The 17,030-nt window shown below is 40.4% G+C and overlaps 1 protein-coding gene across 1 annotated transcript in view; it reads left to right on the plus strand.

Moving 5' to 3' along the window:
- The window catches only part of LOC308308231 (1-phosphatidylinositol 4,5-bisphosphate phosphodiesterase delta-4-like), a 30,382-nt gene extending 13,492 nt beyond the window's left edge, over nt 1–16,890 (plus strand). Inside the window, exons 8-16 of the mRNA XM_080753596.1 lie at nt 224–368; nt 3,733–3,885; nt 7,131–7,286; nt 9,419–9,575; nt 10,036–10,152; nt 10,683–10,861; nt 11,308–11,440; nt 12,794–12,943; nt 15,182–16,890. Coding sequence (XP_080609722.1) covers nt 224–368; nt 3,733–3,885; nt 7,131–7,286; nt 9,419–9,575; nt 10,036–10,152; nt 10,683–10,861; nt 11,308–11,440; nt 12,794–12,943; nt 15,182–15,279 — 1,288 coding nt within the window. The 3' untranslated portion in view covers nt 15,280–16,890. The remainder of the gene's footprint in view (nt 1–223; nt 369–3,732; nt 3,886–7,130; nt 7,287–9,418; nt 9,576–10,035; nt 10,153–10,682; nt 10,862–11,307; nt 11,441–12,793; nt 12,944–15,181) is intronic.
- The last annotated feature ends 140 nt before the right edge of the window (nt 16,891–17,030 follow it).

A 17,030-nucleotide genomic window follows, 5' to 3' on the forward strand; every position in this document is an offset into this window, starting at 1 on the left:
CAAAAGCCTCGTTAAGGGAGAAGGGATTTCTTTAGGCTATTCTATTCTAAGTCATTTTCGGGTTTCGTTTGATAATGACGTCATCAAACGTTAAAGTCGACTTCAACCCAAGTTTTTACTGAGTCGACTCGTGTGTGTGTGTGTGTGTGTGTGTGTGTGTGTGTGTGTGTGTGTGTGTGTGTGCGTGCGTGTGTGCGTGTGTGTGTGTGTGTGTGTGGTGTAGGGCTCTGAAGCGGGGCTGTCGCTGTGTAGAGGTGGACTGTTGGGACGGCGCTGACGGCCAGCCTGTGGTCTATCACGGGCACACGCTGACCTCCAAGATCCTCTTCAAGGACGTTGTCGCCGCGGTCGGGGAGTACGCCTTCAAGGTGGGAGCAACAACAAGGATCGTTACATTTTTGTCGTACACATAATTGCGATTAAGGATTCAATAGTGTTTTTGGCATGGCACGTGAATCAAAATGTACGTCCTGTTTGCCTTTTATGGCTTTGCAAATGAAAATTGCACATGGCAGATATAACAAATACAGTGACAATCAGGCCTAGAATTTCGTCATTTTAGGGGCAAGGCCTTTGGTGTTGTCAATTTTTGAGGGCACAAGGCCAAATTCCAGGGTAGGAAGGCCATCAAATAAAGACAATTTTAGTCCATTGAAAGAATTTGTTGAATTTAAGGGTTGATGGTATTTACAATCTGATCCATTGCTCAGCCATGCACAAATCAACTGGATTGGTTAAAAGATGGGGACTCTGTGGAGTTAAGATTTCAGAATCTCAACAACTGTCTACATATTGACAAAAAGAGACAAGAGAAAGTGATAGTCAGAAATGGGCAACGGCGACCATGGCCTCCATGAAATCCCTGCCCTGGTGACAATGACCAAACCAGTACCGATAATCTAGTAAGATGCCTCAGGACGCCAATTCTTGGCCATCTAGATGCCCAGTGATATATATCGGACCAGTCACCCATTATGGAGACCCCTGCATGATAGTCAACAATGTGATGTCAGAACACGCCCATATATGGGCATTACCAAATATGGGCATTCCCAGATATGTGCTTAATATTGATGACATCGGGACAGGGATCTCCATATATGGGCATAAAACAGACAAGGACGTAATTCATTGCAAGTGTGACTCATGATGACATCAGCGATCTCCATATATGGGCATAAAAGGGAAATCAAGCCAGACGTGATGTCAGAGCGGCAAACCCATTCTGTTCAGAGTGACATCACAGTGACATCAGAGGATGATGTCAGAGCGACAAACCCATAGAACCACAGTGTCAGGCGTGACATACAGACAGACAGACAGACAGAGATACACAGACAAGATGGCCAAAACAGGCGATGCATTTAACCCCGGTGGTTCTCAAACTTTTTTGTGTGTGAGAGAGACTGGGAGAGAGATAAAAATATAGATAGCAAATGGAAAGAGGGAGGCTAACAGAACACACACACGTGCACACATGCTGGGTCTGTTCTATTGTGTGCTGCTATTTAAGACAGGAAACCCCTATGTTATCTTATCACTTTGTTATGGTACCTCCCTTGTTTCATTCTCACTCTCAGTGGCGGCTCCAAAGAATTGTGACTGGGGGGGCTATGGGGGAGCTGGCTTTTTTAGAGCAGGGGCTAATTAATTTTGGCAACAAACAATAATGAATAGTACTAATATAACAAACAAGATTCTCTTGCTTATAGGGTATGGATAACTGAACAGACCAGACCAGTAAGACTCGGGAGATAAGCGACCGTTGGTCGCTTATCTCCACAAACAATATGTCAAAATCGTCTAGGAAGGATGGTGTGAGTCATGCTGGCAGTATGACATCACACCGTACACAAATGACCCTTATATAAGACCGGCATTATCTACCGACAGATTAGTAACAAGATGTCAAAATCGTTGAAGGTTGAATCTCCAGATATGGAGATAACCAACACATCCCTCCATATATGGAGATAACCGACGAATCTCACTAAGTCTGACCTCACAAGCCCCATATTTGGACACGAACAACATATAACTCCATATATAGAGACATAGCTGCTGACATCAGTATGACATCACACTGCTGACATCAGTATGACATCACACCGTACACAAATGACCCTTATATAAGACCGGCATTATCTACCGACAGATTAGTAACAAGATGTCAAAATCGTTGAAGGTTGAATCTCCAGATATGGAGATAACCAACACATCCCTCCATATATGGAGATAACTGACGAATCTCACTAAGTCTGACCTCACAAGCCCCATATTTGGACACGAACAACATATAACTCCATATATAGAGACATAGCTGCTGACATCAGTATGACATCACACTGCTGACATCAGTATGACATCACACCGTACACAAATGACCCTTATATAAGACCGGCATTATCTACCGACAGATTAGATGCAAGCAGGGTCCGAGGCAGGTCATCACTGCCAGCATGACTCACACCATCCTTCCTAGACGATTTTGACATATTGTTACTAATCTGTCGGTAGATAATGCCGGTCTTATATAAGGGTCATTTGTGTACGGTGTGATGTCATACTGATGTCAGCAGTGTGATGTCATACTGATGCGGAGATATGAGCAGGGCAAAGGTGTGACGTGTGACGTGTGACCGACCGACCGACCGACGGACGGCCGGTGGAGGTTTTGATACTAAACTGCGACCTGACGGTCGCAATCATTGGCCGTTTCCAGCTCCAAATCTGAGGACTGTAGGTGATCGGATAGGGTTTTTGAGAGGCTGAAGATGCTTTCCAGCATAAAAAGTATGATTTAATAGTATGGTTTACATAGAAGTCAGTCAATTGTCTTTCACATATTCATATACATTTTATTTATTTATTCCTTAAATATTTTTCATCAGTATTGGGTTTGTGGGGTGGGGGGGCTTAGGGGGTGCCCCTGGAGCCGGCCCCGCTCACTCTCTTTTCTTCTCTTGTGTGTCTGCGTGCATGAATGAAAGAATGAATGAAAGAATGAATGAACTAATTAATTTTTATTTTCGTGTCTTCTCTAAAAGACCCATCCATCCCTTACGGGATTATAAGACACCATACATAAATAAACAATATCACATTCCATTATTGGAAACTGCACACAGTGCACAACAATAATATAAAGAAAAGAAAAGAAATGCCAAAACAAAATAAATATACCTTACATATATGTTTTCTTTGTCCGTTTGTCCCATGCTTTCTCTAAATATTCTGCCAGTGCAAATATCTTGTGTTCAAAAACCCAACCAAGTCTCTCTGCGTCACTTAACCATATCAAATCTAGGTTTTTACACTTATTAAACAGTCTTTTACGTAGCTTATGATACAAAGGGCAGTAGAACATAAAGTGGAACTCATTCTCAATATCATTTATGTCACAATACTTCCTCCACTACTCCTCTATATCTACCAGTTTCAAGGTGCAGGGGCAAGATCCCCACACATAGAGATCTTTGTCTTTTGGATAATGGAGCACAAACATACTTTTCACAAGCATAACTGCTTTTCATCATAACACACGTTCTCATGTGTGCATGTTACTATAGCTCCCTTGTTTCATTCCCTTTCATTCTCTTTACATGTCTCTCTGTTCTCTTGTCGAATAGAGATATAGAGAGAAAGAGAGTGAGAGACAATTGTATTCTACAGGCAGACAGAGCCTTGATAATACAATATTCACTCTTGGCTTTCCTTTCTGTTCTGTTATAGGCATCAGACCTCCCTGTCATTCTGTCTCTGGAGAACCACTGCAGTGTGGAGCAACAGACGGTCATGGCCCAACATTTGGACCAAATCCTGGGCGAAACTCTTCTGAGGAGCCCACTGGACGAGCAGGTCCCCCAACAGCTACCCTCGCCACAGGTTGGACACCCGCTTATGGCATTTGAGATTTCCAGTGGTGTAAAGTAACTAAGTACATTTACTTAAGTACTGTACTTAAGTACAGTTTTGAGGTATTTGTACTTTACTTGAGTATTTCCATTTTTCAGTACTTTTACTTCTACTCCACTACATCTCGTATCCAAATATTGTACTTAGTCCACTACAGTTATTTGAAAACTTTAGTTACTAGTTACTTTGCAGATATAAATTATTATATTATAAGACATACATTAATGCACTTTAGCCTTATTCTATACCGTGGCTATTTGAAAATAGCCGATCTACAAGCTCACAACGTGTCGCGTTGTAGATCTGCTATTTTCATACATTTTTGTACATTTTGATGCCAATACTTTCATACTTTTACTCAAGTACATTTTGAATTCTGGACTTTTACTTGTAAGGGCACAACTCACACCAAAATACCTATGAGAGTGGAATCCGCGTTCCGCCAATGCATTTCAATGATAAGGCTGCAGCCACACCAAAATACCTAGAGTGGAATCCGCCAATGCATTTCAATGAGAATGGAGCGGTTTCATGCAGGTAGCTTGAGGAATTCTGCAAAAAACGCTCCATTCTCATTGAAATGCATTGGCGGATTCCACTCTAGGTATGTTGGTGTGAGGGCACCCTAAGGGAGCGTTTTTTGCAGAAATCCTCTGCTTGCATGAAACCGCTTCACTCTCATTGAAAAGCATTGGCGGAACGTGGATTCCACTCTCCGGGTATTTTGGTGTGAGGGCACCCTAACAGAGTATTTCTACATTGCAGTATTGATACTTTTACTCAAGTAAAAAATGTGAGTACTTTATCCACCACTGGAGATTTCGCTGTTGTCAGGCAGAAACCTCTTATCTCCATATTTTATCTCATACGCTTGATTGACATCATCTCACCAAAGCATCTCTGTATAGAGCTTGCAGATCGGCTACTTTTGATGCTTTTGAATTTGAATCCTGAAAAGTAACACTTCTGGACATACTGTACATACAGTATGAAAGTGTCCACTCGACAGAGACGATTCGTTAAATGTTCACCTCTTAAAACTCATGATAAATACATGTTTTGCTTTCCTCAAAGTGCCTGTTTGTCTGTTCATCTATTAGATTTTCATTGGCTGTATTTATTATTGAATAGTGTGTATCCACCAGTAAGACTCCCTAATCGGGAGATGAGCGACCGTCAGGTCGCAGTGTGATTTTAGGCCAAAATGTGTAGGAGCAGTGTCCAAAAATGTGTTATTAAAAATCGGCCTGAAGGTGGCGCTAAATGGGAGAGATCCATGTTGATGACATGAGCGTAGAGCAAGTGTGTACCAATTTGCGTGATTTTAGGGCAAAATGTGTAGGAGCAGTGTCCAAAAATGTGTTTGAAAAAATCGGCCTGATGGTGGCGCTATATGGGACAGATCCATGTTGATGACATGAGTGTAGACATACTGTGTAGCGATTTGCGTGATGTTAGGGCAAAATCTGTAGGAGCAGTGTCCAAAAATGTGTTTTAAAAAATTGGCCTGAAGGTGGCGCTAAATGGGACAGGTCCATGTTGATGAGATGAGTGTAGACATACTGTGTACCGATTTGCGTGATTTTAGGGCAAAAAATTTAGGAGCAGCTAGTGTCCAAAAATGTGTTTTGCAAGAATCGGCCTCATGGTGGCGCTAGAAGAGGGCCATGTGAGAATTGATGGGTTGTGGTTTGGCAGGCAAGGAGTGTGTGTGGAAAATTTCACATGGATAGGGGCAACGATGGCGGAGATATGAGCAGGGCAAAAGTGTGACGTGACAGACTGACTGACGGACAGACAGCCGCAGAAGTGGGGGTCATGGTTTCATTTATTTTAAAAGCGACTCAAAGAGCTTTAACGCTGCTTGAAATGAACCTTTGCTAAGTGGAGTAATTACTCTCTACTCTGAAGAGGATTTCAGGTTGTTCCTGTGCTTGGTGCAATCAGGGACTTTGGGAATCATTAACAATTGAAAGGCGTTCTAAAAACGTAATGGTCTGTGACTCTGATGCAAAGAGCAGAAGGTATAATTTACATGTGCTTTTTTTCCAGTAAGAGCACTTAACAGCAATCAATGTTTACAGGAATGCGTGGCTCAGAGTTCCTGTGAGTATTAAGGGATGTGAATCAACAGCACTTCACTGAGTTTGATTATGTGGAAGTGGGGCAACTAAATGCTTACCTGGTAGGATGGTCTTCACCAAGGGAACGAATGACGGCATGTCTGAGGTAGGGATGGGACGATATAAACATTTCATATCACGATTATTGTGACAAAAGAAATCGCGATTTACGATATTATCGCGATAATCAAAATCCATTATCCTGGGGCGGAACATTCGCCAAAAAATAGCAGATCTACAAGCTCACAACGTGTCGCAAAGACATTTGATAGAGAGTGAAAAAAAGACTACATCAAGTACGTATATTATAAGTACCTTTTACCAATTATAGAGGGTTTATGTGTTTATGCAGCTCGGCAAATAAAAGGTGAATTGATCCCAGTGCATGACGGAGGACGATATCACGATATTTTAAATCTCCACGATACGATTATCGCAAGTGTTTTTTATCGCGATAAACGATAATATCGCTTATCGTCCCATCCCTAGTCTGATGTCATGCTTTCCTATAATACACAACCAAAGTGGCATGGATCGGGGCAACGGTGCCAGAGATATGAGAAGGGTAAAAGTGTGACGTGACGTGACGTGATGTGACGTGACGTGACGTACAGACAGACAGACAGACAGACTGACAGGCGGTGGAGGTAGTGATAGTAACTGCGACCTGACGGTCGCAATAAAGGCATGAAATAATATCCGTGAATTGTTTATACCTCTTGTAAATTAAGAAATGCAGATGATGTTTAACGATAATATAATTCTTGAGAGCGTAAAATGAAACGGTCCATTTGGTTTAATTGTACGCCTTCAAGAGTTAAATATCTATAAGGGTCCATTTGGGTTACCACTCGCCATCATTTAGCTGGGGACCACCTGGAACCCCCTCAAGAACCAATGGTGGTCCCCGGACCACAGGTTGAAAAGGTGTATTAGGCTCACATCATTTTTAGATTTCACACTTTGCATTCATCAGAGCAAAGCTATTGTGGGGAGAAATGGATCTTTTTGGATACGTGTTGGGATATTGCAGCAGTTGCCGAGGGGTTTTCTGACCTCTTTGAGAGCCTCTGTGTGGGTGTTGCATTGCAGGAGCTCCGGGGGAAGATTCTGCTGAAAGCCAAGAAGATAGGTGGTCTGGAGCCCTGCCTGGATGAGACCCTCACAGATGAAGTTAGCGATGAGGACGAGGCTGAGAGCCCCACTGAGGAACACCTGCCAGCCGAGTGTCCCAAAGTCAAGAAGCAGGTAGAATGATCCAAGAAGCATCTAAAGCAGGGGTTTTCAAAGTGGGTGACGGGGCACCCTGGGGTGCCGGGACGGCAGTCCAGGGGTGCCGCGAGATAATTTGATAATATTTGGAATTTATTTGGACACTTGAAAAAATATTTAGTATCATTTTAAACTTGGAGTACAAAGTTATTTTCAGTCAGTTCTAACCAAAATGGCTATTATCTCAACGTTTTCCTCGCAACATAATCACTAAAATATCGTCATTGTCGGGCAAAAACCTTGAATCTCCAAGTTTCAAATGTGTACGTCTTTTGGTAAAGCAAAGCCCTGCTTCATCATACAAGACTGTCGCACAAAACTAGTGAAAACAGCCGATCTACAAGCACACAGATCTGCTGTTTTCACTAGTTTACTACATTTTATAGATGATAAATACAAAACGAACGGTTTTGGACATACAAGGTTTCCACCCGACAACGACGATATGCTATAAATATAAGGTGCTGGGAGTGAAAATTATAATGTAGAGGTGCCTCGGATTAAAACAATATTTATGGGGTGCCCTGAGACAAAAAAGTTTGGGAACCCCTGATCTAAAGTGTGGTGTTAACGCGGCGTGTCCATGGTGACCTTTTTTCCCGGGGTTGATCATTCCTCACTTCTATTGTTTGGGGTCACATGAATTCGCTGATGATGATGTAATGATGTACAAACACATGCACAAAGCATCAGATTAACTTTTCATTAGTTAGTAGTTAACAAATAGATTCATGTATTAGTTAAATTTGTATTGATATGTTTATATATTATCAACACATAGTACAACCCTTTACAATAGTGCAGGGTTCCCCAATTAGTTTTCTCCGAGGGCCAAATATATATATATATATATATATATATATATATATATATATATATATATAGCGCTTATTGGATTGTTTCTAATCTTTTCTATGGTAATATAAGACAGATATCACCCCTTTTAAAATAAACAAGTTTCTCTTTAGGCCAGGCCTTTAAAATCAATACAAATAACTTATCTCTGAAATACAGGTTCATGGTACTGTGACTGCTTTCATGTCAAGGAACCTTGAGTTACAGACCCATAGGGTCCATTTGGTTCCTAACTTGCTTGCTTTGGCTGGTGACCCCCTGGGGGTCCCCTGGCCCCACTTTAAGAAACACTGCTGTCTGTGTGTGTGTGTGTGTGTGTGTGTGTGTGTGTGTGTGTGTGTGTGTGTGTGTGTGTGTGTGTGTGTGTGTGTGTGTGTGTGTCACGCACAACAGCATCCAAATGTATTTAGCTCTGACCAGTCTCTCTTTTTTTCACTTTTAAACTTGTTGCCTGATGAATGATGATAGTTGAGGGGGAAGCAAACGTCCCTCGGTCCGTGGGGGCCGGACAGTTGCTCCTCGCGAGCCGCAAATGGCCCGCGGTCCGCCTATTGGGGAACCCTGCAATAGTGTATACTAATGGGATTAACTAATGATCAATTATCGTTAAGTAATACTTAAGTAACATTGTTAATCATTGGTAAAGAAATACTGTAGGCTCCACTTCACAATAAGGACTGACTGGATAATCTAATTAGCCTTTGTGATGAGGGAAGACGGATGGGAAACAGGACAGGCAAGAGGATTACAGTATCTACAGTACATAACACTGACAGACGGGTGAAGAAGAAAGGGGGTTATGGGGGTTAAGAGACAGGAAAGAGAGGAGATAATAGAGGAAGGAGGAAAATATAAAAGATTACAGATATGGTCTCTTTTAGTCTGCGCAAAAATATTGGATTGTGATTCAGAACCATTTGTAAAACATTACATTTATTACATTTATGGGACGATTGTCCAGGAAATGGGCACAATGAAATGAGCACAATGAACATTGAAGTTCCTCCTCCTCTCTTCCTTCGATGTGATCTGTAAATGAATTGACCAGGGAATTCTTACAACAACTCTGGAGACAACACTGGAGGCTTGTCTCTCTACCAACACAATTGTTTGTTTCTTCTAATAACTGCGGTGTGTGAGCGTTGTGTGTTTTGTTTGTTTTTCAAACGGTTTCTCTTCAATAAGGCAGGAAACGGCGGTGACGTCTACAAGGGTTTGATCTGTGTTTCTATGTTGCAATCTCGACTCCTCAGAAGTCCAAGTCTAAGTTGTCCAGGGAGCTGTCAGACCTGGTGGTCTACTGCAAGAGTGTCCACTTCCATGGTTTTGAGTACGCCCGGCTGCACTCCAAATGCTACGAGATGTCCTCTTTATCCGAGTCCAAGGCCAGGAAGCTCATCAAGGACGCGGGTGAATTTTCAAACAGAGACACACTACACCGGTGTTTCCCAAACAATGGGTCGGGACCCATGTTTGGGTCGTGGACCCGTTTACATTTTTCGTTTTCCTACATTTTGTTTATCAGTATTATTTTTTTAAAAGATGAAAAAAAAATATAAAGTATAAAGTAAAAAGTATATTTAAAAAAATCCATTTAATAAATACCGATGTTGTGAAAATAGCAAATCTATAAGCTCACTTGTGAGCTTGTAGATCGTCTATTTTCACTAGTTTGGGTCCCGGGGAGACAGACGTTAAGTTTCTCTTTAATTTACTGTGTAAATGTGGGTTCTTTATGTTTCCTTAAAACCTTCTTCGTCAACACCATATGAAGTCTTTTGGCTGCAGTGAATCGTGAACCCCCCACCCCCTTATTCCCTAAGGAATGGGTGGGGACTGTGAGTGACTCCAAATTCTGTTGCTGTAACAGGGACAGACTTTGTGCGACACAATTCGAGGCAACTGAGCAGGATCTACCCCAGTGGGATGAGGACGGACTCCTCTAACTACAACCCCCAGGATCTGTGGAACGTGGGCTGTCAGATAGGTACGGAGAGAAGACCTCTGTCACTCGCCGTTTCGCTGAGGTCTTTCACACGAACACCATCCACCATTGCTGATCATGGCAGCATGTCAACCTCTGCTTGTTATGTTTGGCGGCTGCAACAGGTTGAGGATGGAAACTGTTTGTTATAGCTTACAAAGTTTTATGCATGATCGAAATCTTATGAGCCAACACTGCCGTTGCCAATGATAAGTTGCTTTTCAATTACAATGGCTTGAAGGCATTGTGAAGCCCCATGGAATGCAGGAAGCACTTTTGGAATAATAAAATCAACTTGGTTATGTAACACTTGCCATATATATGTGGCAAAGCCACCCATTTAAGATGCACATTTAACACGGGTACAAATCATGCTAATTGATTTGGTTTGGTTTAATTTATCTTTGAAAGAATAGCATTACTATAACAAACCTAACAGCTGCTTTCTGTGGTTCTGGAATATAATGGTTATAATTCTTTGCACCGTTGCTCACCCTTCCCCCTCCCGTCCTCTTCTCGCTTCCTCTTCAAAGTGGCGCTTAACTTCCAGACGGCCGGACTGGCGATGGATCTGAATGACGGGCTGTTCAGGCAGAACGGCGGCTGCGGCTACGTACTCAAACCTGATTTCATGAGGGACGGTGGCACAACGTTCAACCCCGAAAAACCGGAGGACTGCGAGGGTTACACGCCACTCCGCCTGTCCATCCAGGTTTAACCCACCTGAACCTTGGCATTACTACAGCTTAGATAGAGGGGGGGACGGGGCCTAGTATAGGTTTAAAGAAAGAGAACAGAGTTTTGTTGTGACATGGACATGTGTATGCATACACATGTACGCAATTAGCTGGATTGCTGTTGTACCGGGCGGGTTACTAGGAGTTGATGTTTGTATTATTTTCCTTTAATGGGATGCAAGTTGATGAAAATTTAATATTTTCTGGCAAAAACTAAAACAGTAGCCAACACAAGGAGAACGTACAGGCTTTAACATTCTGTATTCTATTCATAAGATTTCACAAACTTATGTCTGTGGATTTGGATCTCTAAATTGTGCCTGTGTGTGTGTGTGTGTGTGTGTGTGTGTGTGTGTGTGTGTGTGTGTGTACGACCTGTACGTGCGTGTGTGTGTGGCGTCGGTGCTTGTGTGTTTTTCAGGTGATCAGTGGACAGCAGCTTCCCAAGGTGAACCAAAAAGAAGGCTCTATAGTAGACCCACTGGTCAGAGTGGAGGTGTATGGAGTGCCACAGGACCAGGCCAAGGAAGAGACCAGTCACATTAATAACAACGGTGAGAGAATCATCAAACGGCCGAGGCAGAGCGGTGAACTGATAATCATCATGATCATTAACTCATATAGTGCCAATCCCGAGAAGACTCGTGAAAAATACTCGAGTATCACATGGTGCCAATCCCGAGTATTCTCGTGAAAAGTAATATATTACTGTAACGGCGGATACATTACCGAGAACAATGGCCGGAGGTCCGGAGACGAAATCCGTCGCTGATTTCGCATCATCACGGCTCCACGAGCACAAAATAGTCCCATCCATAACATTGAGGTGGGCGATCTCATCTTTAATGTCCATTATCTCAAAACTACACTTTAGAAGCTAGGATGGAGGCAGATGCTCGCTTATGTTACACATGTATAAAAGCTCCCGGTCCGCCATTACACAACTCCACGTGGACAACGATCGGTTCCGGCGCAGGACGCGATGACGTCAGACCGGAAGTGTTTGCGCTGTGGACTTCTGGCCTTCAAAATAAGATAACGGGGGTGATGCCAACCTGAGACTGGCATCGTGGACTTTATAATCCGTTAATTTCATGGGCACTAAATGAGTTAACTTACACAATGTGAACCAAAGGCAGGAAACACTTTTTTATTTTAAAGTGATGTTAATCTTTGGCAGAACCGTGGGTTGTAGAGCTACCTGGATATGATAGTCCAAATACTGTATTGTCCATCATTGCACAGTATCTGTTTCATCTCTGCTCTGTGAACAAGAAATCAGATGACTCTCTTTGAAAAACAGGCATCACACTTTTAGCACAATCCACAAATGCAAAAAAAATAAATAAAACTAAAAACAAATAGTCCTGGTATATAATTTATTTGGGAATCATCCCAAAGTTCTATCAAAGGTCAATGTTGTTTAAAGAAAGGAAAACAACATACTGTACATGTTTCTCAAAGAATGAAATTCTATGTAACAATGTACATACTGTATGTATTGTATTACTTTTTGAAGCATAGCCTATTGATCTGACAAGTATTACGTATAGTGTGTAGGCCTATGGGGCTTTTAAGCTGCGACATCATTTTGTAGTCAGACCTCCAAACAGATTTATTATCAATATCTGTCCCTCGCTATTTCAACAGATCCGAGACAAAAATAACGACTAAAGTATAATTCTACCACTTTCCTTTCAACAACAAAGAGAAGAAAAATTTGTAAATAGTAAAAATAGTCAAAAGATTCACGGGCGCTGGGGCCTTTTGCCCCCAAAGTTTCTCCTCTGCCTACAAAATTATGTCAGACTTAACAGCCCCATACCAATACTCAGCTAGTAACAATTTAAGAAAGGTACTGTAGGGCCAAAAGTAATCGTCTGCCTCTGACTGACCCCTACCTGTAGGTTTTAACCCGGTGTGGAATGAGACTCTAAATTTTGTCCTTCACACCCCTGAGTTGGCCCTGGTTCGTTTTGTGGTGGAGGACTATGACAAAGCATCCAGGAATGACTTCATTGGCCAATTCACCCTTCCATTCACATGCATTCAAGCAGGTAAGCAAGGCTGATAATGATAAACATTTAGTAAGGGGAACATAAAAAAATCTGCAAAGTAAATCGTTACCAAGAAACTTCTATACCAAAGTGTTTCTAAAGGTGTGTAATAATATGTACTAAAAGGTTGAAATTCAACTCCCGGGGGATTTGTATTTGTGTCCCATTAATTCCTACTATACAGGGAAAAAAATATATATGCTTTAAAGGAAAATTCCAGAATAAAACATATTAATCCTTAATCAGCCTTTTATCACGTCTGTACATACCTGGTATGATGGATTTTTATCATAGTCCTTCCAGTTTTTACTTCTCCTGGACTCCTCAGATCTCTCTCCCACAGCCAAAACGGCGGTCAATTGAGGTCCTCCAAAAGCGCTAATTTTCACCGCTGCAAAGTTACTTTTTTCTTCATAAATCTGCCATTTATAGTTCCAAGAGAGCCAGTAATCCACTGTTTTATCGCGGGTTGAGGGAAATGGCCGTTGTTGACATGATCCCAATAGTACTCACAGAAGAAGAATGAAGTCTCGCGTCTCGCGTGATTACCGCGTTTCCTTTAGCTTTTTCTTTAGCGCAAAAGAAAGCTTTCTCCTGGAGTTATTACAGCCAGTATGTACACAACAAGGCATCGTGGTATATATATAAAAAATAAGAAAGCAGAAGAATATAATCTAGTTAGTCTATTGATCGCTAGAATCTAGTAATATGACTGAGAAGGATTCATAACAAAGCATTTTAACGGACTTCCTGTAGTCATAAGGTAATTCTATTACCTTTATTTATTTTATTTTTTCCTCAATACATTTCTTCGATTTTATTTATTATTTATTTATGGAATTACTTATAAAATAACTTTGACGTGTATTATTATTTGTAAACAATGTAGGCTACAATACAATCACAAAATAATCGTATTTTCCTCAAGACATTCTGCAATGCCTCACCAAATAAACTTTAGGTAAAAATTACCTCATGACCACAGAAACGTGTCTTTCATGAGGTACTTTTTACCTAACGTTCAAATGGCCCCTACAAAACGGTGAAAAGTGATGATTCATCACTAAACCATTGTTTTGTGGGTCCGTTTTTAGCCCACGGAATGTTTTTTGTGCAAAACAAATGCTTGCAATGGATTCAGCATCATGAAAAAACCCTAGTTTGACTCCTCGCATGCTACTTAAAGCATATTTATTTTTTGTATTTTTTTCCTGTATAGTAAATTAATGGGACACAAACACAAATCAGTTTTTTATGAGGTTTCCCCCGGGAGTTGAATTTCAACCTTTTAGTACATATTATTACACACCTTTAGAAACACATTGGTGAAGAAATTTCTTGGTAACGATTTACTTCGCAGATTGGTCAAATATCTTATAAAATCTGTGTAGCTGAATTAGTAGAGCAACACTGGGATACATTCTTGATTCATAAATGTATAAATGAACTGTCCTGGTGGAGTTCAAAGGGTATGAGTGCTGTTAGTAGTCCTGTAAAAACAAACAACAACCTTGATGAAATTTATTGCAACAATAATCTCATTGTGTGGATGTGTTTCGGATGAGACTATTTTGTTTAAAGGGATATTTCACTTTAAAAAAGCTTTTGGTAATTTTATCATCTAACCAGGCTTTTGTGAGCACCCCAGACAGTTTTTAAGTTGCTCGATTCAGTATTTAGATATTTGATATTCATTTCATCAGACACACACCATACATACTTCCTATACAAACCCATTGTAACTTCAAATGCCATTGTATTAATCAAAAACACCCGTCCTTGGTTCTGGTGACTCATACTGTCCTCCCAATATGTGAGCAGGCTGTGGTTTTTCCAATTACTTTTTTCATTTTTTGTAATAATTTTGGGGAAATAAAAAAATTAAAATACAAATAAATGAAAAAAGTTATTGAAATAATACAGACAGCTCACGTATTAGGAGGACAGTAACTAAACCAAGTACGGGTGTTTCTTGATGAATCTATCATGGTTAAAATGGAGTTTTAAGTTAGAATGGTGTGTATAGGAAAGGGGCGTGTCTGATACAATGAATACCAAATATCTAAATACTGAATCAAACAACTTAAAAACTGTCCCGGGTGCTCCCAAAAGCCTGATGTCTTTTTTAAAGTGAAAGATCCCTTTAAGTGCTGAAGATGTCACACACTGGCTCATGTGTTTTCAAAGCTCATCGTAATGTCACTTCACTTTCTTTCTCCCGAACTGTGCAATTCCAAGGATATCGTCACATAAATCTCCTGTCTAAAGACGGAACAGCCATCCCTCCAGCCTCACTGTTCGTCAACGTCACCATCTCAGAGCGGAGTGGAAGCTAAGCATACAGGAGGTCATCAATGCAATATCTAAAAAATTACATTTTGGATATTGGGTTGAGTCAAGGGAAATAGGGTATTTGACCAAATCATTGTCCAGTAAAATCATTTACATCTTTGAAACCAAAGCAAAAGTGACGAAGAGTGTTTGATTTCTCTAATGGAGAAGACATTACAAGTCAGTATTTCTTTTGGAATTTTGTCATTAAAAATGGGTTTTGGTGCAGCCTGATGTTAAAGGCAACCGTTGTGATTTAAGTCAATGAGGATGAAAAAGAACAAGGTGGGAAACAAAGACCAAAATGCCTTAGCTAAAGCCATGGCATGAACTCAAACAGTATTATTTTATTTTCTCGTGAACCTTTTTTAAATACATTTTTTTTAATGCCAAATTGAAAACCAAATCTGTTTTTGCATATTTTAGCAAATTGGCTTTTGTGTATACTTTACATTGCTGTTGACCATTTTCCGAAGCATAATAATATGTTTTGTTTTTGTAATATGTAAAGTGCATTTGTAGAGACTTGAGATTGGCGGTCCAACACCGTGAACAGGAAAGGCTAAACACATAATAAATACTGTATACTTCGAACACTCGATCAAGACTCCTGATATTGGAGTCCTGATTCAAAATTGGATTTAAAGTACTACTTATTCTTGACAATACTTTTAATGGCTTAGCTCCTGAATACATCTCTAACTCTAACCTACTCGGATGTTCCCCAAACATGAACACACGTACATACTTTTAAATATGTTAAATCTGTGCTTATAACCGCATGATAATGCAACTTTGACCAAAGAATACAGACAACATAAAGTGCACTGTTTTGGATTTCCTCTATCAACTAATTTTCAAGTTTCGCTATATGCAAGTTACAGTAAAAAGCCTAAAAATATTTTTTTAGGCTTTTAATCTTTTTGGCATCCTTTTCGACCAATGTGCAATTAGATGTTTGTATATTTATTTTGATGTCAATAGACACGAAGCCAAACAAAACAACGTTCATTTTCAAACTGTCCTGAAATGAATGGAAATTATTTCTGAAAGGGGGGGAAAAAACACATTCAAAACTCAAACTAAAATACAATGGTATGCTTTGGTAAATGGTCAGAAGTATGTGTTTTGAACTAAGCAGGCTTATGATATTAAACAAAAAGCAAAAAGAAAGAAAAAAGAGAGACCATCATCATTATGGTTTGTTGCTGCTCCTTGCCACTGCGTCTTGTATCAAAACGTTTAGTTTACGGGTAATCTTAAATTATACTATATACTCATAGTCATAAGCTTTTCAAAACACATTAGCTGGAAACGAGAGCACACGTGGCCTGGCTGCATGTCTAGGCTAGCACCTAGTGTTTGCACTCAAATGTAATAGTTACTGAAATGCTGGGTTTTGTTTTGCCTGCTGATATTCATGTCAGTAAACTGAAGTGTCACTCGCACTATGCAAAGATTGCCAAACAACAGTATTTAATGCCATTGAAGTAGTTAAATGTCTGCAATACCTTGCTTATTATAAATGAAACGCCTGCACTGTAACTGCATGTTGATGAATTATAATATTTATATTTCATGAAGTGTGCATTGTATTGTAAATACATGTAAATATATTATTTTAGAATCATATGGTAAACAAATGCTATGAGAAAAACTGACTAACTCATGCCACCTTGTGTCCAAAAAATATATATCTAATTAACCCTTGATCACTTGTTCTATGTTGTTGTTTTTCTGAAAACATAACCAACAA

This window comes from Nannobrachium achirus (assembly GCF_963921795.1).
Source record: "Nannobrachium achirus genome assembly, chromosome: 22".
Lineage (NCBI taxonomy): Eukaryota > Metazoa > Chordata > Actinopteri > Myctophiformes > Myctophidae > Nannobrachium > Nannobrachium achirus.